Consider the following 21,397-nt stretch of genomic DNA (forward strand, 5'->3'; position numbering starts at 1 on the left):
ATTCTAAAAATATTGATATTATCAAATATATTGCTATTTATTTAAAACATGTCTTCAATGCAAGAAATGTCACCACAACCACCACGTGCATATAATTGTAGCAAGTGTATTTGTACTATAGGCCTTTAGGCCCGAAATACTGAATAAAAATTAATCTGAATCTGAATCTGATTAATACTTAATGTAAACATAATCATGGATGATTGGCCTATCGATCACCACTAATGACACCTACCAATTCGTTATTGTTATTTCTGAAAGTCGATTGAAACCCGATTTTGACCCTCAACTAAACGATCTTGACACAAATGGATGACGATATGTCCGGACAAAATGGGGATGTGGTGAAAGCAAGCCCTCTGGTTGGTTAATGCTTGTTAAGGAGGTTTAGACATTTACAACTGATACTTTGTTTTGAGAAGTCATTGCTCGAAAAATATTCTGACATTAAACAGTCGGTGAAAGGGAAAATTCCAGCGAATTTACAAAGAATGTGCAGATTTGCAAGCGTTTACCAATCAGAGGGCTTGCTTTGACCACATCCCCATTTTGTCCGGACATATCGTCATCCATTTGTGTCAAGATCGTTTAGTTGCGGGCGGGTGGGGTACACCGAAGTGTCCGGCCTTGTCATAATGTATTGTACTGTGCAGCATTTCGAAATTCGAGTCGGGGTCATCTCAAAAAAATATTTTTCTTAATCTTTAATCTTCGCAAAGACACGAGGGCCTGTGGCCTGACCACCCGATCCCGTTAGTCGCCTCTTGTGACAAGCATGGGTTACTGAAGACCAAGTCTAACCCTGGTCTTCACGGTTTGATATGACTGGATAATTAGATATAATTGGATATGATTGCAATATTTTATCAGTATTGTATACTGAGTGGATACCTGTATAATCATGGGCTGTTAGTCACGTAACACGAATACTTCTTATCTGTATTAGATGGGAACGCCCCAGGTAAGTACTTGTTCTCTTTACATTACAGGGGCAGGGAGCCTCTACCGCTGTTTAAACAAAACACTTAAATAGACGTTCAGCAAACAGAAAAAAAATCAATATATTCTGGGAGTGGGTTTTACTGTCGTGAGTGCAGATACACCCTGTAAACACACTGTAGGGGGTACTAAAGAAATTTCATAGTGTGCCCATGTTGGCACTCCAACCAGGATCACAGGCCTAAAAGAAAACATCTTTTATTGTTGGTATTTATGTATGCGGTATGTAATGATATGCCTGCTATATGAAGTCTGTCTGTAAATAATTAGGACCAGATTTTCCAGATAGAATATAAATACCGTGAGAATTTGAGAACATGCAACCTACAACTTCACTGAGTGTGACCACCCAATACCCCTGGGTGTCCTGTACTTGAAGTAGCTGATGGGTATCTGTTGTCACCTGGGGCCGAACGGCTCGTCACGATCTAATTACGTCAAGCGACGGAGTGGTGAATTAGCCCATACTACAGCAAGATAAATCACTCAGGTAATTGTCTCCGCACTTTTCCAGCCCGTGGAACTTAGGTCTTTCCTTGTTTATCTGGCATTTTTGTTGTAGTTAATTGTTTGTTTTTTATGTTGGTTTCTTTTGTTTGTTTGGGTTTTTGTTTTGTTTGTTTTTTAATTTGTTTTTTGGATGTTTTGTTATTGTTGTTGTTGTTGTTGCTGTTGTTTTGTTTTTGTTCCGAAACGTTTCAATTTACTTATAAACATTGGCACGTTCACACAGTAGTTGTAATACAAAATTCTCAGATCCTTCGATGACTTGATTGTCTGGTTGGTTGACAGGCGTCGTCGCAAGGGAGGATACTGCTGTGTGGCGTCAGACTTTTTAAGGCAAAATACGTAAACTGCATAATTGAGTGATTTTTTCATGTAATTTTCACAGCTTCACACAACAAGGAACCTGTTTCTAAGGACAGGACTTACGTTTTATATGTTCATACATCCTTCACTGGCATATTGTGGGGCGTGGTGGGTGAGCTGTCTAAGGCGCCAGGCTAGTGATCCAGCTAGTTTGAGGTGCCCGGGATCGAGCCCACCTGTGACCGGGTGTCAACTTTGTGTGCAGACACTTTCACAACCTCTATTGTACAGTACACAACCCTGTGCACGGTAAATGACCAGATGGTGGCCACACGAATACGTGCAGTAAACTTAGACGATGTACTGTGACTGTGTGTCCCGATCCACCAAGCTGTGTATGGGTATCTCGTAAATGATCGGAAAACCACATTAACTCGGTGAGCCTAGTGGCTGCAAGAGGTGTATGATCTCCATGCAGTTGGGAATGATAATACAATGTGCCGTTTGAGATTGACATCAATGATCGAGGGAAAAACAACTTATGAAGCGCCATGGAGTGATCTAGAAGTAGTTCAAATAGGGCGCTATAGAAATGTGGCATATAATAATGACATTATTATCGTTATTGGGGAATGGTTTCTTAGTTTTGGCGTTCATTCATATTATATTGCCTGCTATTGTTCTTTTTACTCCTAGTGGAATCTGTCTCGACGGATAATCGAGACTGGTTACCTCCTTGCGATGACACTTATAGATACTTAGTGGGTTACCCTTGCGGTGACAGTAACCTCACGCAGGAAACCCGGGTTCGACTCCCTACGTGGTTTCAATGCATGGAATCCAGTCTTGGTGTCCCGCGTCGCGATAGTGCTGGAACATAGATGAAGTGATGCAAAAGAAAACGAACTCATCACTCTTATCGTTTATTTTATAATGGTTGAAAGGGCAACTTATTTCTGTCATTTCACAATATACTTCATTACTCAAGGCGATACCCATCCGACACGAATAGAAGATGAGTAAATGTGAAATGAATTCATATTCATCTGGTGGAAGACATGCATGGTTTTTGGTCAAGCTTGCTGACTTGGTTGATATATGTCATAGCGTACCAATTAGACAGACAGACAGACAGTTTATTTGCGTAATATCGACCTAGTGGCCTATAATACAGTTATACAGTATAAATCGATGTACAGTGGTCAAATGGATCCAGCTCTTGTTTGGAATACATTATGCAGAAATAAAGCAGTGAAGTATATTACCTGACTGTTTCTTGATTTGAAAATAGATTCTAAAGTTAGTGGACCTTTATACACTTTTCGAAGTTGTACCAAATATTTTTCTCGCCAACATTCGTAATATTTACATTCAAAAAAGACAATTGCACAGTATGGACCAGATATGATTATTTATTGACCGCTGTTATATAGCTGGAACATAGCTGAGTGTGGCGTATAACGAAGAAATCCCTCTAAAATGCATGCATTCCTGTGGAGGACCAACGACATCTCCATTCAAGACACAAAACACATTGGGTTCTGAAATAGAAACTGAAAGGACATGCATTGCTATGGAGACACGCAATAGAAAATGGTAACCAACCCGCTTCAGTTTAAAAACGGTGAAATGTCCTTTTCCTGGGTCGACAAAATAACAGATACGTTATGCTACACCACAGTGTCGCTAAGATAATAAAAATGTCGCACACACTCCAGGCCAAAGTGCACTATATATACACACGTGACACAAATGAACAAGATGGATGTGCGCTGTTTGGTTCATGCGTGCAGTTTCAACAATGACGGTAAGAACAAACAGTCTTAGACAATGTCTATATAATGCGTTATTTGGGGACAAGATACACAAGAAAACAAAAGAATGTTACAATTCTCAAAATATGAAACAACTTTAATGTCGAATTTATAGTCAGCATGTGAATGCCGCGAAAAAAGGAACTTTAAAAAAAGCTCATACATCGTAAAGCAACTTTCACTCTTTCACAATTGTTGCGCCAAATGATAAACCCGAATGCAATGTAGTACTCAGAGGCCCACTAGTTCACAATGTGTTTGATACTCTTTCCAGTGGAGCGAATATGACTGAAATGTCAGTGTTTTCTATTTTTCAGTGTAACGATATTTACTACACCCTTGTTGGTTGGTTAACGCTGCACTCAACACTGTAACGGTGGCAGCAGGGATACATTGACATGCCACCGACCGAGTCACCAATCTACATTCCCATATATTGACTCGCCTAGTGTGGCAAATATGGGTACATCATTCGTCTTGTATGGCTTTATTCAAATAAAGAATAATTATAAAACACGTCATTCCCTTATTGCCTCTCTGAATATAATACACATACTTTGGTAAAACATTGTTGAGCTGGAATACTTGACATTACAGCTTCATATTTTGATTAATTTTCTTTTCTTTTCTAACGCCTTACTCGACAATATTCATATAATCCAGAAATGTCGGCGTACGATGACAAGTTACGGATACTGAGAATTCTTCCTCTGAATCTCAACAGCATGGTTACTGGAACCATCTGCATCCAGGAATCCTCTTTAGAACATGAAGATCGGGTTCAAGTTACGACTACCCATGGTACCGTAAAAGGCTACAAATGGGTGGTCAGGGTCGTTGACATAGTTGTCATGGTATCCGAACAGCGTAGATCGATGATGTGAATCTCTGGATTTCCTGGTCCAGATTCGATCTACATACCATGCAGGTAGTAAAAGTAATGTAAGTCCCCATGGCTCCTAGTATGGTGATCTACCTTCAGTTGTTGGCGATCTATAAACCATTTTTATATTGTGTTGCCCCCTATAGTTAAAATGTTTTAGATTCAACTACTAGTTTTACATATATATCTGTGATACTCTAGTTGCTTTACTGTCCTTTGTCGGCAGGTTTTATAATCTCTATATATATTCTATTTCAATGTCAAGTGTTCTCGTCACGATATGGCTGAAATATTGCCGATGTGACGTTAAATAATAACTCACTCACTCACTCGATCTACATAACGCAGTCATTTTACAAGAATATTGCTGGGAGTATTGTCGTTGAACAAACAAGCAAAAACATCATAACTAAAATAACAAACGGTGCTATCAACATATGTCACGATTCACCTTCATAACTCTGACATGTACAAAACCTCATCCAACAGGAAACAACCACGAAGTGTCACCAGACCCAACGAACACACTCACTAACGTCACGTGTCAAAACCGCATGGTGCTCTTTGAAGCCGAATATTAATGACGTAAATAAACATATGCCACAAATCCCAATCACAATTTACATAGTTAACTCATGTTAATGTATTAGTATTTTAATGGCGTGATTCTTCGTCTCATGACGTACCTGTGCGTGCATGTTAATGACAGGTAGGTCTAAAACACCTCACGTCCTCGTGACGATAATAAAAGTGTCATATGAAGATTGTGTCTGAGCAACAAGTCGTCTTTCCATACTGAGCAGTCATGTTGTACAAAGTGCTGGGCGTTGTTTCTCTATGTAGTGTGTATGTGAGCACACAAGGTAAGGATTTTATCTTAATTATGTTAATTAACTATCTTAACATTGGTACCGTTACTTATATATGTTTGTTTATTGTTTAAGGCCGCAGACAGCAATATTCTAACTAACCACCTGCGGTCTTAATAAAAGGGACCCGTGATGGTCAGAGCTAGAATTGGTCTTTGGTAGCGTCGTTAGGGTCGTAAGAGGCGACTAACGGGATCGGATGGTCAGGCTCGCTGACTTGATTGAAACATGTCATCGTATCCCAATTGCGTAGATCGATGCTCATGATGCTGATCACTGGATTGTCTGGTCCAGACTCGATTATTAACAGACCGCCGACATATATCTGGAATATTTCTGAGTGCGGCGTTAAACAACAATCAAACAAATAACTGTAATAAAAGGAGTTTGGTCCAGACAGTCTTGTGATTGAGACAATGACCATCGATCTGCGCTGAACCACCGGATTTCGTTAGTCGCTCGACAGGCATGTGTTTCTGAAGACCAGTTCTAACCCGGATGTCCACGGGTAACGTGTGATTGTCAGGATTATGCAACAGCAGTGGTGGTGCTTGTAAATATTCAAATCTGGAAACGGTAACGGAACGAATAAGTTGGAAAAACAATCAAACACCTTTGTGTCGAAGCTGTGTGAGTGAGAGAGTGACTTTCACGCCGCTTTTAGCAATATTCCAGCAATATCAAGTCGGGGAAACACCAGAAATGGGCTTCACACATTGTACCCATGTGGTGAATCGAACCCGGGCCTTTGGCGTGACGAGCGAGACACTTTAACCACTAGGCTACCCCACCGCCCCTGTCGAAGCTGCCTAGATACTTCGAGTTATCCGAGGTTCGACACAACCGCGGAAAAATAACGACATTACAAATCCACAGGGGCCATACTTTCACTTCGAGACCCTAGCTGGACTTATATCATCCCTTCAGCCGCTGGCGATTGTAGTCGAATTTAGCCATAAATTAAAATCACAAAAATACTACATTTAAAGAATCTGGAAAGTTTAAATTTACTTTGAATGTTTCGGGACTTACGTTCCCTCTCAGGAGGATAATACTTTTCCAATACTTTAACCCCATTTGAGGGCTCAAACCCTGAAGGTCCTCCTGTGAGGGTACATAAGTACCAAAACATTCAAAGTAAATTTAAACATACCATTATTTTTAACCGTAGAAAATATATGTTATTTTAATATTATGGCTTAATTGTCTAAACTCGCTGACAGCTGCAGCGATGGTGTAAATCCAGCTGGGTTCATGCAGGAAGCAAATGTACTGTAATTCCCCCTGGTCCCTAGTAGGATGGTCTACCCTCAGCTGTTCGCAATCTCTAGCCTGTTTTATATATTGTATTGTCGTATAAAGTTCAAATGTTTTAGAGTTCATTACTAGTTGTAAATTGAAATCTGTGATAAACTAGTTATTTTACTGTCCTTCGTTGACAGGGTTATTTATTGTGAAATTATAACTTGTTTTTAGTCACTACATGGCTGAAATATTGCCGATGGGACTTAAAATCTTAACTCACTCACTCAAATCCTTAAGTGTTTAGTCGGTGTCACTGTCTGAAGGCTGCTACAGAAATATTTGCATCTCACGAATTTGTCCTTGACATTCTACTGACACAAACAGTATCTCAAACAACACCAGGTATCCATAAACCTCCAATATCTCAGATGTCCGTATCTTCACAATGAAGCGTACATTTACTATTGCTAATATCATGACTTCAAACAGTCTAACGACTATGAATGTCCGCAAATGTATATTTCTGTGAATATTAGAATGTATGCGATGACACGGTTGTCAAATAAGTAGTTTGATTCTTGTGTCAGCTGATACCCGTTGAGAATGTGAATGTTCGCTGATCGGAAGACATCAAATTGTTTGAATCATTCCGATTTTCCTTTGAAACCTGGAATCTACATATTATTAAATCAAGTCAATGCATTTCTGCTACGTGCAAAAAAGGTCTTCGGTTACTGCACGACCGCAGTTTTGTGGCTATTTGTGGAAGTGAGAATGTCCAAGAAAAAATATTTCTTTTTTAAATAGGAGGCAAATTTAGTATTTTCTGGTGACGTATTTTTCAAACAATCCTGCCCCGAGATACCAAATTATGTTAATAGTCAGTGTACCTATCCTATACGCCTACCTACATCAGTATTCTACGTTACAGTGTCCAGTCTACAGTGTAAGATAGCAGGAGGCGGGGACCTCATCCCTATCAGAACACCAGAGTACAGAGCATGGGTGCCGCTTGGCGAAGTTGGACTTAATGTTAATGACTCCAAAGTTCTCATTTTCGCCGCCAGATCCTGTTTTGGAGCTCATATTTTACTCCAGAACAATGCCGAGGACTTCAAGAATTCTGTTTATGAGGTAAAATTACTGAATTGTCTGATATGAATCTTGTTTTATGCCGTGACCAGTGAGAGTCCAGCTCTGTCTCTGCAGTGGACTAGTGAATGTTGTTTGTGTGTTGTCTACACTGCACTCAGCAATATTCCAGGTATGTGACAGCGGTCTGTAAATAATCGAGTCTGGACCAGACAATCCAGTGATTAACATTATGAGCATCAATCTATGCAATTGGGATACGATGACATGTGTCAACCAAGTCAGAGGGCCTAACCACCCGATCCCGTTAGTCGCCTCTCACGACAAGCTTGGGTTGCTGAAGACTTATTCTAACCCGGATCATCACGGGTCGACAGACTAGTGGCGGACACCATGACATCGGGACAGTGTCATTGTATAACTGTGAGGTCACAGACCTCAACGTCAGTGAGTTGATGGGAAGATAGCCTTTCCATAACGCTAATAAGCATGGCGTACATGTCGAGGCTTGTGTGCCGTTGTACAAAACAACCTTAGTGCTGGGTCTGGCTTAAGGTATGGACGTTACCTTAGGTCTAAGAACGCTTCGTACTGGGTCCACAACGCCATCCTAGCGCTGAGACCATCTTTAGATTAAGATTGAGTGTGAGAGTTGTGACCATCGTCCCCTAAGACCGCTATGTGGTCCTGGGTGAGAAATTCCGAACCCCATATGGTGAGGTGGGTGAGGTGAAATGAGGTTTAACGTCGTACTTAAGAATATTTCGCTCACATGACGACGTGCATGAGTGTGTATGTGTACGTGCGGCTGCTTGTACCAGCCAAGACTTTAGCTGGTTTTATAGTGCAAGCTCACTGAGATACCATGCCGCAGTTAAGCATGAATACCCAACTCAGACACATTATACTGACTCCGAGCCGACCAGTCCTTGTTGTACCCATTAATGCCGAGCGCCAGACAGGGACCAACAAGTACCATATTTTAACGTCTTTTGATATGACGCGGTCGGGGATCGAACCCACGATCTTCCACTCTCCGGGCGGACGCTCTAACCACTTCACCACTAGGCGGTCCCGAACCTCATATGGAGGAAGTTACATAACAGTGAAATGTTCTGATGTGGCCAAAACAGAGGAATATCAACAAAACCCTACGTTTCTGCGATAGGTCAGTTTTAGTAGAGGTTGGTGACATTTGGAAATTGGGCCAAATTGAGAAGCGACATGTTTAAACTTTTTGAATTCACAAATATTCAGTTGTATCAAGGCGATCTATCAATAACGGTTCGTGGAGCCACGCTGTGGAGGCACGCAGTTTGTTTGTTTGTTTGTTGTTTGGGGTGTTTTTCTGTTGTTGTCATTTGTTTTGTTCAGGTTTATATTTCTCTAATGATTGATAAAATATACTCATAGAAACGAATAAGGGAACACATGAAAGTACAAGTGCTCCTTTATTTATTTCCAGAATTTCACTCACAGTGCCATACACACCTTGTGAAGAAACCTGGAAAAGAATAAAGAAACACTTGTACTTTCAGTGGTCCCTTATTCGTTTCTACAAGTATATTGAGCTTACATGATAGAGGCCTGTACATCACCATGGATTGAACAACGTTTAAATGATCGTCCTCAGGTTGTCTTCAAGAGTCAAAGTCAAACTTCAAGTCAAAGAGTCCAAACACTCATGTTGATGGCTTCCTTCATTCAACATTCTATTGAAGGCCCTATTCTAAGCATGAATACCCATGGGAGTGAGTCAAGTGACACACGGTAGCCCAGTGGTTAAAGCGTTCGCTCGTCACGATGAGGAACCTGTTTCGAGTCCCCACATGGGTACAATGTGTGAAGGCCATTTCTGGTGTCCACTGCCGTGATATTGCTGGAATATTGCTAAACACGGCGTAAAACTAAACGCACTCACTCAAGTGACACACAACAAACCAATTAATCATAAATCCTAATTAATATTGCCATCATATCCTTACTACCTGTCTCTTACAAATGTACGCGAAACAACTTTTCCATAACCAGATGAAATTTCATCTTAAAGTCATTCGTCTATCGTACGATTTCAACCATATCATATTCTGCGTACACTGCCCCATCTATGCCACCCGAACAAATACCTGAAGCGCCAAGTAAAATGTTCACTTGAAACATGGGGGACAAATAGAAAGAAGGAAATATTTTAGCCAAGGAAACTTGGAAATGTGCTTTCCCTATCTGTCCTAAATCAAATTGAAAGCTACTTTGGGCTACAATGAACCTACATGTTCTGTTCCAAGAAACCATTAACCGTACAGTGATTTCCTAATGTTTCTAACTGTCTCTCTTGACATAATGTTAAGTTTTCGAAAAGTCATTTAGTAGTTTGTCTTCAGCCCTGGCAAGCTCTAAATATCCCTCAGGTCCTGCCGCTCAGGTCGATATATCCTCAAATCATACATTTCCATCGTCAGGTCGTCATTGGAGGGATGAAGAACACCCGGTCAGGAATACGGAAATGTGTTGGGTGTAAGTTCGACGAATGGGTGAAGGACAAGAGTCTCAACTGCCGCTTCTTCAACTACTTTTGGATCTCCTGGTGCGGAGATGAGATATGGATGGGACGCGGATACAGACCCCCTCATGATCGCATCCTCAGATACAAATACGAGAACCAACACGTCATCAACGCAGCTAGTGTCAGGAGCGAGAGTGATACGTTCTGGGCCCTGTGTAAGTAGCATAGAGAGCGAGAGTGATACGTACTGGACCCTGTGTAAGTAGCATAGAGAGCGAGAGTGATACGTACTGGACTCTGTGTAAGTAGCATAGAGAGCGAGAGTGATACGTACTGGGCCCTGTGTGTAAATAGCATAGAGAGCGATACAGACGTACCGGGTCCTGTGTAAGTAGCATAGATAGCGAGAGTGATACGTACTGGACCCTGTGTGTAAGTAGCATAGAGAGCGAGAGATGATACCCTGTACTTGACCCTGTGTAAATAGCATAGAGAGCGATACGTACTGGGCCCTGTGTAAGTAGCATAGATAGCTGGGCCCTGTGTAAGTAGCATAGAGAGCGATACAGCGAGAGTGATACGTACTGTGATACCCTGTGTGTAAGTAGCATAGAGAGCGAGAGTGATACGTACTGGGCCCTGTGTAAGTAGCATAGAGAGCGAGAGTGATACGTACTGGGCCCTGTGTAAATAGCATAGAGAGCGATACAGACGTACTGGGTCCTGTGTAAGTAGCATAGATAGCGAGAGTGATACGTACTGGACCCTGTGTAAATAGCATAGAGAGCGATACAGACGTACTGGGCCCTGTGTAAGTAGTATAGAGAGCGAGAGTGATACGTACTGGACCCTGTGTAAGTAGCATAGAGAGCGAGAGTGATACGTACTGGGCCCTGTGTAAGTAGCATAGAGAGCGATAGTGATACGTACTGGACCCTGTGTAAGTAGCATAGAGAGCGATACAGATACGTACTGGGCCCTGTGTAAGTAGCATAGATAGCGAGAGTGATACGTACTGGACTGGACCCTGTGGACCCTGTGTGTAAGTAGCATAGAGAGCGAGAGTGATACGTACTGGGCCCTGTGTAAGTAGCATAGAGAGCGATACAGACGTACTGGGTCCTGTGTAAGTAGCATAGATAGCGAGAGTGATACGTACTGGACTCTGTGTAAATAGCATAGAGAGCGATACAGACGTACTGGGCCCTGTGTAAGTAGCATAGAGAGCGAGAGTGATACGTACTGGACTCTGTGTAAGTAGCATAGAGAGCGATAGTGATACGTACTGGGCCCTGTGTAAATAGCATAGAGAGCGATACAAACGTACTGGACCCTGTGTAAGTAGCATAGATAGCGAGAGTGATACGTACTGGACCCTGTGTAAGTAGCATAGAGAGCGATACAGACGTACTGGGTCCTGTGTAAGTAGCATAGAGAGCGAGAGTGATACGTACTGGACTCTGTGTAAGTAGCATAGAGAGCGAGAGTGATACGTACTGGGCCCTGTGTAAACAGCATAGAGAGCGAGAGTGATACGTACTGGGCCCTGTGTAAATAGCATAGAGAGCGATACAGACGTACTGGGTCCTGTGTAAGTAGTATAGGGAGTGAGAGTGATACGTAATGGGCCCAGTGTAAGTAGTATAGAGACCGAGAGTCATACGTACTAGGTCCTGTTTAAGTAGCATAGAGAGCGAGAGTGATACGTACTGGGTCCTGTGGAAGTAGTATAGAGAGCGAGAGTGTTACGTACTCGGGCATGTGAAAGTAGCATAGAGAGCACAAGAGATTCCTTCTAGTGTGTTAAAACTAGTCGTATCAAACGTAAATGTAAGTATAGAGAGTGAGAGTGATACGTACTGGGCCCTGTGTAAGTAGCATAGAGAGCGAGAGTGATACGTACTGGGTCCTGTGTAAGTAGTATAGAGAGCGAGAGTGTTACGTACTCGGGCATGTGAAAGTAGCATAGAGCGCAAGAGATTCCTTCTAGTGTGTTAAAACTAGTCGTATCAAACGTAAGTGAGTTTCGTTGTACACGATAAAAGACTAGAAATGGGTTCCTCGCGTTAAGTTTGCACTATAAAGCAGAGACAAAGTTGAACATCATTTTTCACCTTTTCTTTCATGTCACAATCATGTTTAATCGGAATGTTCTGTATAAAACATACGTCTTGCAAGTGCCGCTATGTTTCAGAAAGGCGCCATTCCTTTGGCCCGAGAACCATCCTTGGATGGGTTGTTTAAAGTTTTCCCCACTTTCCTCACGTAGACGGTATCACACCAGTGTAACGATTTCACTTTACAAAAAAATATGAAATAATTACTGAAGTTAATGAACTTTATTGATTAGTGATTAGATGTACATGCAATAACATTAGTATAGGTATGGACACACCCAGTATATGCTGGTATATCAGGTCCATTTAGACTCGGGAGCGGTGGGGGGAAGCCGACTGGTTGAAACGTCCCGGGTTTGAGTCCCCACATGGGTACAATGTGTTTAGCCCATTTCTGGTTTCCGCAGCCGTGCTATTGCTGGAATATTGCTGAAAGTGGAGTAAGACCTTACTCACTCACTCACACACCCATGTAGACTCAGCGATTACCAGCACTCAAATGCGTGTCTGAAGTTGGAACCGAGAGCGTGGTTGTGGTTGGAACATCTTTAACTGCTGTGAGCAAAGTCGTTTGCAGTACGTTCACCAATGACACCTACGACCATTACGATAACTGTATTAGAGCTTCTATGAGATTAGATACGTTATGGAACCGATCCCTTAACTGTTCATTCCTTTTTCGTTATTGGGTGTGTGATTCCATCGGAGAAAAAGTGGTCCGCCCAACCAGTCACGTTTGTTTTATATCATCTTCAAGAGATTAACCGGAACATGATGTATGTTGACATTTGATTTCATGTTGTGTTCCAGAACCATATCGGTACTTGCTGAGTATTTCAGATGCTGGTACATCTGGTAGAAATGTTCTACACCCGTTCCATTGCTGCAGCCTTCCCGGAACCGCGACACACAATGGACATCTGTGTATATATATGCCATTTGCTGATTTGTCGCTTCATATACTAAGTAAAATAATTATGAAGAAAACTTAATTGATATTTATCACACAGCAACCTATAAGACTAGATATAATACGTATTATTTCCAAAGAATCGGGGTGCTTTCTTAAACTGAAAACCCAATATGTTTTCGTCAGGATTAACATTGCAAAAAGCACAATCATATTGAATTTGTTTTTGTCGTATCACCTGTGCTGTTGTGTTCATGTGAAATAAACTAGATGCAAACAGGTACACATTTCAGTTGCTTGTTTGTTTGTTGTTTGTGAAACGTTTCACGCAAGAACATTGCAGTGACAGTGACTTGTCAGTACTCGAGTCAGTAACGTAGGTGACACTTTGAACAACGAACCACGCAGATGTGAACGATGACACGACATCAACCAATCACCGAGCTTGACCCATAAAACTACTTGCATGCATACATGCTGGGATCCAATAAAAATCCCAAAAGCTTATCAAGAAAAAGTCCAAATGCCTCTTTACATTCACGTCCACTTAGGACATGATGCCTCGTGTCACTTTAAATTCCCTTCCTCTTTGGTCATGATGCCTTCTTACACGACTTTGACAATGTAGGTAATTTCCTTTACCAAATTTATTTCTCCGTTAACACCATTTGTAATGAGTTAAATAAAACAGTTCCGTGGTTTAACCTGAAACTTTGAGGAAAGAGACGTAGTACGGTACCTCAGATGGACATGAAGTCATCAGTTTAAAATTTCAACAAAAACGGTTATATAATAAAATGCTTGCAACACTGATGTCAAAAAGTTTTCTGCAAAAATCGAAAATTCTATAGATTTATACACAGTGCATTAAACGAAGAAATTAACATAGAAAAATCGAGTCCGACCACCCGTTTCATTCAGTCGCGTCTTCATAGTAATACGATAATCATAGGTTACTGAAGACCAGGTGAATACCGAATCGGCACGAGGTGCACAAAAACAGCGGCTTAATCTGAAAAGTCAGTGCAAACGAAAACCCAGAAAACATATTCCCCTTCCACAGACACCTCAACCTTGACAAGTCAAAGGTTATACTCAGACTGCATAGTGTTTAGGAACAACTGTCGTATGGTAACGATGCCAGGTATTCACGAGAAGATGAATGTATTGTTAGAAGGTAAACAATGCATCTTTTGAACACGAATGTATAACAAACCCATTATTAAGAATTGCGGTCATTTCGTGATGCTTGGTGGTAAATCAAGAGATAAAGAGCGTAATATCTGCAACTCTCAATAATGGGTTCGGTCTACTTTGCATTTTGGACCTCATAACATCCTCCGCCTGTGGACAAGAACTGCCCACACCTCGGAATAAACCTCGGAATAAGTAAACATGAGAACATTCCTGGTATGTCCGTGAATACAATGAAATACACACCATAACAAACCGTGCAGGAGCATATGACCCGAGTAGGAGACGTTTATCAATTTGAAAGAGTTCAGTACAAATCGCAAAAATGTAAGTCCGATTTCATATATTATCTCTACAGAAATCTAATACAATACTGTCCCAAGAATGAGTAGTAATGTATGACTGAACATTCCCCGTGTGACTCGGTAGTTATAACAGAGATAAACTCAGGGGTCATTTGCTTGTACATAAAAATATTAATGAATTATGATTTGTACATTTTTTATTTTAATGAATTATGATTAACGTTTTTATTTTATTTTAATTTATTTTTATTTTATTTTATTTTATTTTATTGGGGGTGTACGGGTCATTGATTTTGTACATGACATGCGGGTGGGACAGTTACTTTGTACATAAATTTTGGACATAAAGTCAAAACATTGATTACACAACAGTCTCGTTTCCTGCTGACTGGGGTCCGTCCTAGTGCGCATATTAGTACAATAACTAGTCCATAATATTGATACCAATTCATTCAACAGGATACATAAATATTTATCAGTATTATTTGATACATCTAAGCACTTGTGTATTGCAACACTACGCTCCTTCTAATCCTTGCAAACACGTCGTGCAGCGGGCCCTGTCGTATAGCGTGCTCTGACAAACGGAAATCTGGAAATCGTGGAAATCTCAAAAAAAGGCTCTGCCGCTAGAAAAGTTTGGCGATCTGGTACTGACTTGATATTATATCAATAACATTGTACGTTACAAAACTACACTTAATAAGCGCAAGGAACACCATAACATATATAAATACGATGTTATTAAAGTTTACAATTAAAATTAACTTGTAAATACCATTTTCGTATGAAACAAGGGATTGGAATTCAGTGTAACCATAGTTGTTTGTGGTGGGGTTGTTTGTTTTCGGTGGGGGTGGGGGTTGTTTGTCATTCAGATTTTGCATGAAACTCATCATCACTGGCACATACCCACCCCTACCCATTCACAGCCACCCCACCGCGCTAACCACCCCATCCCCAACCATAAAGTATATGAACAATGACGTCTAGGCATAAATATAATGAACAAAGGAAATGTGACATGTGTCAACACGTGACAGATGGCAAGGACGGAGTGGTTAAGGTAGCTCTAATACGATCGGCAGTATGCTGCCTGCTATATTGAATATGTCAGAGGTAACGGTGGTCCACAGTACTGGAGGACCTGTCATAGTAGGAAGAAACGCTTTTACGTGACATTGGTAAAGTGTGTGAAGCCAACAGCTGGTGTTCCCCGCCGTAAACAATCTCTGTAGGAGGACTACAAAACAAATTATGTTGCAGCTTCCCAACGAGATTTTCAAAATGCTTTGTTAAATATGTGTAGTTGTTGACAGACTATTCTATTTGTAGCAAACATGTGTTATGAGGATGTGTTTTTGGTCACATTAATTAACGTTTAGTTATTGTGGGTCACAAAAGTTTAAAGCACTGAGAGTGGACCTGAACTCACATCTTGAACACCGGCTATGTAATTTTCACCTGGTAAGAGAGTAAGCTGAGGACTTAGAGTTACCTCCTCTTTGTTGATGCTTCCGGCGGAAGACTGTGGAATCCATTTCAGTAATTTCTACATGGTCGTAATGTGATCTAAATGGTAGTAAAGAGACGTGGCTTCTGCTGGAATTCTCTGGAACTGTATGAATGGTATATAAAGGATTGTCGCTGAGAGGTAGATGGGGACTACTACTGCTTTGGATTTAAGCTCATCTGTCAGATATTTAACATACATTCCCATGACTGCCACTGCCAGGAATGTGTCCGATGTCAACAGCATGCCTGGAGCGAATTAGAGAGTTCAACTGCCGAACCAGATGCCACCATACATTAAACCCTCGAACTTGATTTCCAAATAATCTAAATAAATTCAGAATTCTAGTGAACTCTGAGCAAACGTTGACCGATTCATCTAAATGTCAACCATGGATTCATGAGTCGTTAAAGGTCTTATGCGTGTTGTTGTTTTTTTTTATTTGTTTTTTTTGTTTGGTTTGGGGTTGTTTTTGTTGTGTTGTTTTGTTGTGTGTTTTTTGGGGGTGGGGGTGGGGTTGGGGTTGGGGGTTTCTCTTTTTTTTTTTTTTTTGAGATTCAGAAAACATGTTAGAACGTGGTCCTGTGCATAGAGCTAAATTAGATGAAGTTAAGCAACGTTGGGCGCGGAGAGTCGGGTCTGCGACCGTGTTTGCCAGCTTGACTCCTGAGAGTTTCTAGGACTTCAGTCCTGCCCCACAACGAAGCACATGTGATACATGTGGTCACACCCTAGGCAAGTGAGTTTGTTCAAAATTGCCTCTGTTCACCCAGCAGAAAATGGGCAAGCGGTGGAGTAGTGTCGTAGCACAAATATGTGTGACGTCATAGGTTAATGTGTATGACGTACTACACGGTATCGAGCAGACGACCATTAGATCCAGAGAGCGGTGCGGCCGTCACGTAGACTTACAAGTCAGTGTATTTGAACCATGAAGATTAAAGGGTGTTAAAGTTATATACAACGCTTGTTCTTCCTTGCAATACTTGGACTTCACGATACTATATTCTGGCGACGAGGATAAACAACGAAACACGAAGATAATCAACGATAAACAACTCAATGTGAAATAACTTTTCAAGATGTCAACAAGTTTGCCAAACTTCCCGCGATTCGAAGTGCACAGTGATTCAAACGCTGGACCTCGTTGGACAAAATACATTGCCAGGTTTGAACGTTTATTGCTTGCATTAGACATTAATGACAATATTCGCAAGCGTGCACTTTTGTTACATTATGCAGGGCCCGATGTTGATGACATTTTCGATACACTTTCAAATACCGGAGAAGATGACGATTATGATCTAGCCAAAGGAAAACTCACTGAGTATTTCACGCCAATCGTAAATACTGCTTTTGAACTTCACAATTTTCGCATGGCAAAACAGTTGGATTCAGAAAGCATAGACACTTATTGTACAAGGCTCAGGCAACTTGCCAAAACATGTGATTTTACCGATGTTGATAAAGAAATTGCAGCTCAGATTGTGATAGGATGTACGTCACAGAGACTTCGTAGAAAAGCATTGCGAGAAAATCTACATCTCAGAGACTTACTGAATGCAGGAAAATCACTAGAACTCAGTGAATCACAGGCATCAAATGTTGAGAAATCAGAATCAAAATTTGTAAACAACGTGTCACGTGGCAGAGGTAGAGAAAGATTCAGTGGTTCAAGACATCGTAGCAGAAATAAATCTCATCATAGAAGCAAATCAAGACATGAGAATGCTAGATACAGACATGAAGGCAAACAATCCTACTCACAAAATACATCAAACAATTCAAGTAAACAATGTTATTTCTGTGGAGGCAATTATCCCCATACAGGCAGATGTCCGGCAAGAGGCAAAATATGTGAATCATGTGGTATCAGAAATCATTTTGCAAGCGTATGTAGACGCAGAAATCAGCATGCAAGAGTTCAGAATATTGAAACAGAACAAGACAGTACAGTTGTAAATGATTTCATGAATGACTCAGAAGAAAGTTACTACCTGTATCCAATATTTCACGAAAGGCAAGATGAGGAAGATTTTATGAACGCTTCATCTAATATCAACACTACTAGACTTGGCTCATCACAGAGAAGAATGCCTATCAAGAACATTGACATTTCCGGAAAAGAATTTCCAGTTATCATTGATTCAGGTGCATCAGTAGACGTTATGGATCAGCAAACATGGGATACACTCAAGAGAGAAAACTTGTGTTAGGCACACTCAGAAACACTCAACGCAAACTATTTGCATATGGATCAGATAAACCTTTACCAATCATGGGTGTTGTGACTTTACCAGTGACACATGATCAAGTTCAAGCAGAATGTGAATTTCACATAGTTCGAGGAAGATCAGGAAATCTACTTAGTTTCAAATCAGCAGAGGATCTTGAGATATTGAAGATTGCAAGAAATATCAACACAAGAGATATTACAGATGAATTTCCAGAATTGTTCACAGGTGGCATAGGTAAAATAAAAAGACAGACAAGTGAAACTTCATGTTGATGAAAACATTCAACCAACTCGACAACCACATCGAAGAATTCCATTTCATGTGAGAAAGGATGTAGAAAATGAACTGAAACGTTTAGAAGAATTAGACATCATCGAGAAAGTTGATGGACCAACTCCCTGGGTTAGCCCAATCGTCGTAGTCCCGAAGAAATCATCAGGTGTCAGAATATGTGTAGACATGAGAGAAACAAACCAAGCTATTCGACGAGAAAAAACACATAATGCCAACTATTGAAGATCTCATATCAGACTTAAACGGTTCAACTATCTACAGCAAAATGGACCTAACCGCCGGTTATCACCAGCTAGAACTACACCCTGACAGCAGGTACCTGACTACATTTAGTACACATGTTGGATTGAGACGCTACAAGCGTTTATCTTTTGATCAACACAGCCTCTGAAATTTTCCAAAATGTGATTGCAGAAATCATTCAAGATGTCCCCGGATGCAGAAACATATCAGATGACATACTTGTTTATGGAAGAATCAAGCTGAACATGACCAGCGACTGAAGCAATTACTAAAAGTGCTCAGAGACAACGGCATTACTCTCAACAAGGCAAAATGCGAATTCTCAAAATCAGAAGTCAAGTTCTATGGGCATGTGTTTGGGAAGAATGGAATGTCTCCCGATCCTGAGAAAATCAAGACAATAATTAACACACCAGCTCCAGCATCAGCAAGTGATGTCAAATCACTCCTAGGTATGGCGCAGTACGTTGCACGTTATATTCCTGATTATGCAACCATCACAGAACCTCTGAGAAAACTCACAAGCAACGACACTCCATGGCGATGGGGAAAACTAGAAGAAAAGTCTTTCAAACAACTGAAATCAGTTCTCAGTTCTGCACAAGTTATGGAATATTTCGATCCAAACAAGTAAAATTGAACTTTTCGTCGATGCAAGTCCTGTTGGACTTGGCGCAATACTCACTCAAGAAGGCAAGATTCTCAGCTATGCCAGCCGTGCATTACTGGATCCAGAAACCAGATACTCACAAACAGAAAGAGAAATGTTAGCTGTCGTATGGGCCGCAGAACACTTTCATCTATACACATTTGGAGAAAACTTCAAGATTATCACCGATCACAAGCCACTCCTTGGTATATTCAAGAGTAGAAAACCTGCTTCTGCAAGAATGGAACGATGGAGAATCCGGTTAACTCCCTACAACTATGAACTCGCATATCAACCAGGAAGAGATATGAGAACAACCCAGCAGATTACATCAGTCGGCATCCTGTAGCTGAAGAGAAAGTGCAGAGCATAGGTGAAGATTACATCAACTACGTGTGTATGAATGCAGTTCCAAAAGCATTAACCTTCAAAGAAATCCAAGAAGAAACCAAAGAAGATGCAGTACTTCAATCAGTCATATCATCTATTGAATCAGGAAGATGGAATAACCCTGAGCTCAACAATTTCTTCAAGCTGCGAGAAGAACTAGCTGTATACAACGGTGTCATACTTCGTGATCATCGCATTGTTGTTCCGGAATCACTCAGACGAAGAACTGTTGAACTTGCACACATCGGACATCAAGGCATCGTGAAAACCAAGAGACTGATTCGAGAGAAGGTATGGTTTCTGGTATAGACGACATGGTCGAGAAGATGGTGAAATGCTGCATCCCATGTCAAGCTGTCACAGACATGCCAAAACGACGAGAACCTTTGAAGATGACAAACTTACCAGCAGCACCGTGGACGAATGTATCAGTTGATTTGACAGGTCCATTCCCATCAGGAGACTACATGCTAGTTGTCATGGACGATTACACAAGATATCCTGAAGTTGAAATCATAAAATCGACGTCAGCAAGAGCAGTTATCCCAAAACTTGATGCAATATTCGCACGACAAGGTATCCCCAAGGTCGTGAAGTCGGACAATGGATCACCTTTCAACAGTAAAGAATTTGCAGATTTTGCAGTATACCTAGGCTTCCATCATCGCAGAATTACACCTCTATGGCCTGAAGCAAATGGAGAAGTCGAGAGATTCATGAGAATTTTGAAGAAATGCATTCAAACAGCCACAGCTGAAAGCAAAAATTGGAAACAAGAATTATGGAAATTCCTGAGACACTACAGAGCTACTCCACACTCAACGACAACAGTAAGTCCATTTGAATCCCTGACAGGCAGGAAGATGGCGCTACAAATACCTGAAGTTCAAAATGAACATATCGTCCAACCAGAAGATCAACGATCAACTCCGAAGAAAAGATGAAGAAAAATAAGCTGAAGATGAAAGAATATGCTGACAACAGAAGAAATACAAAGCCGTCATCGTTAGAAGAGGGAGATGCTGTACTTGTACGACAACCTCAACACAATAAGCTGACATCAAAGTATAATCCCCAGCCATATATCATCACTGAGAGGAAGGGCAACATGATAACAGCGCAACGAGATAATCATAACATCACCAGAAATTCTTCACACTTCAAGCCAATTCCAGTCAACGCAGATCATCAAATCAACGAAGAAGAAAGCGACGTAGACTTCGACACTGGTATCCAGCCCGCAACAAAACGAACTGATGATGAAGAGACCATTCCACTGAAGTCATGTCTGAGAAGATCAACAAGAGAGAGGAAGTTTCCTGTTCGGTTC

The 21,397-nt window shown here is 41.1% G+C and overlaps 2 protein-coding genes across 2 annotated transcripts; both read left to right on the forward strand.

Annotated features, from left to right (window-relative positions):
• Nucleotides 1-5,215: 5,215 nt before the first annotated feature.
• LOC124282376 (uncharacterized protein 5) lies at nucleotides 5,216-13,525 on the forward strand. Its single transcript, XM_046718351.1, has 4 exons — nucleotides 5,216-5,369; nucleotides 7,552-7,754; nucleotides 10,172-10,430; nucleotides 13,143-13,525. Coding segments are annotated over exons 1-4 (522 nt in total). The 5' UTR covers nucleotides 5,216-5,311; the 3' UTR covers nucleotides 13,145-13,525.
• A 6,856-nt stretch (nucleotides 13,526-20,381) lies between these two features.
• On the forward strand, nucleotides 20,382-21,011 carry LOC124282348 (uncharacterized protein K02A2.6-like). The gene has a single exon (XM_046718314.1). The coding sequence runs from the start codon at nucleotides 20,382-20,384 to the stop codon at nucleotides 21,009-21,011; it is 630 nt and encodes a 209-aa protein (XP_046574270.1).
• Nucleotides 21,012-21,397: the final 386 nt, after the last annotated feature.

Source organism: Haliotis rubra, unplaced genomic scaffold, assembly GCF_003918875.1.
Source record: "Haliotis rubra isolate DU_JTF1 unplaced genomic scaffold, ASM391887v1 Scf299, whole genome shotgun sequence".
Taxonomy (NCBI): domain Eukaryota; kingdom Metazoa; phylum Mollusca; class Gastropoda; order Lepetellida; family Haliotidae; genus Haliotis; species Haliotis rubra.

Excerpts from the sequence above, each read along its gene's own strand:
- LOC124282376 (XM_046718351.1), top strand. The coding sequence starts at position 5,312 with ATGTTGTACAAAGTGCTGGGCGTTGTTTCTCTATGTAGTGTGTATGTG. Across the intron at positions 5,370-7,551 it reads TGTGTATGTGAGCACACAAG|TGTCCAGTCTACAGTGTAAG; the intron begins GTAAGGATTTTA and ends TCTACGTTACAG. Across the intron at positions 7,755-10,171 it reads TCAAGAATTCTGTTTATGAG|GTCGTCATTGGAGGGATGAA; the intron begins GTAAAATTACTG and ends TTCCATCGTCAG.
- LOC124282348 (XM_046718314.1), top strand. The coding sequence starts at position 20,382 with ATGGTCGAGAAGATGGTGAAATGCTGCATCCCATGTCAAGCTGTCACA.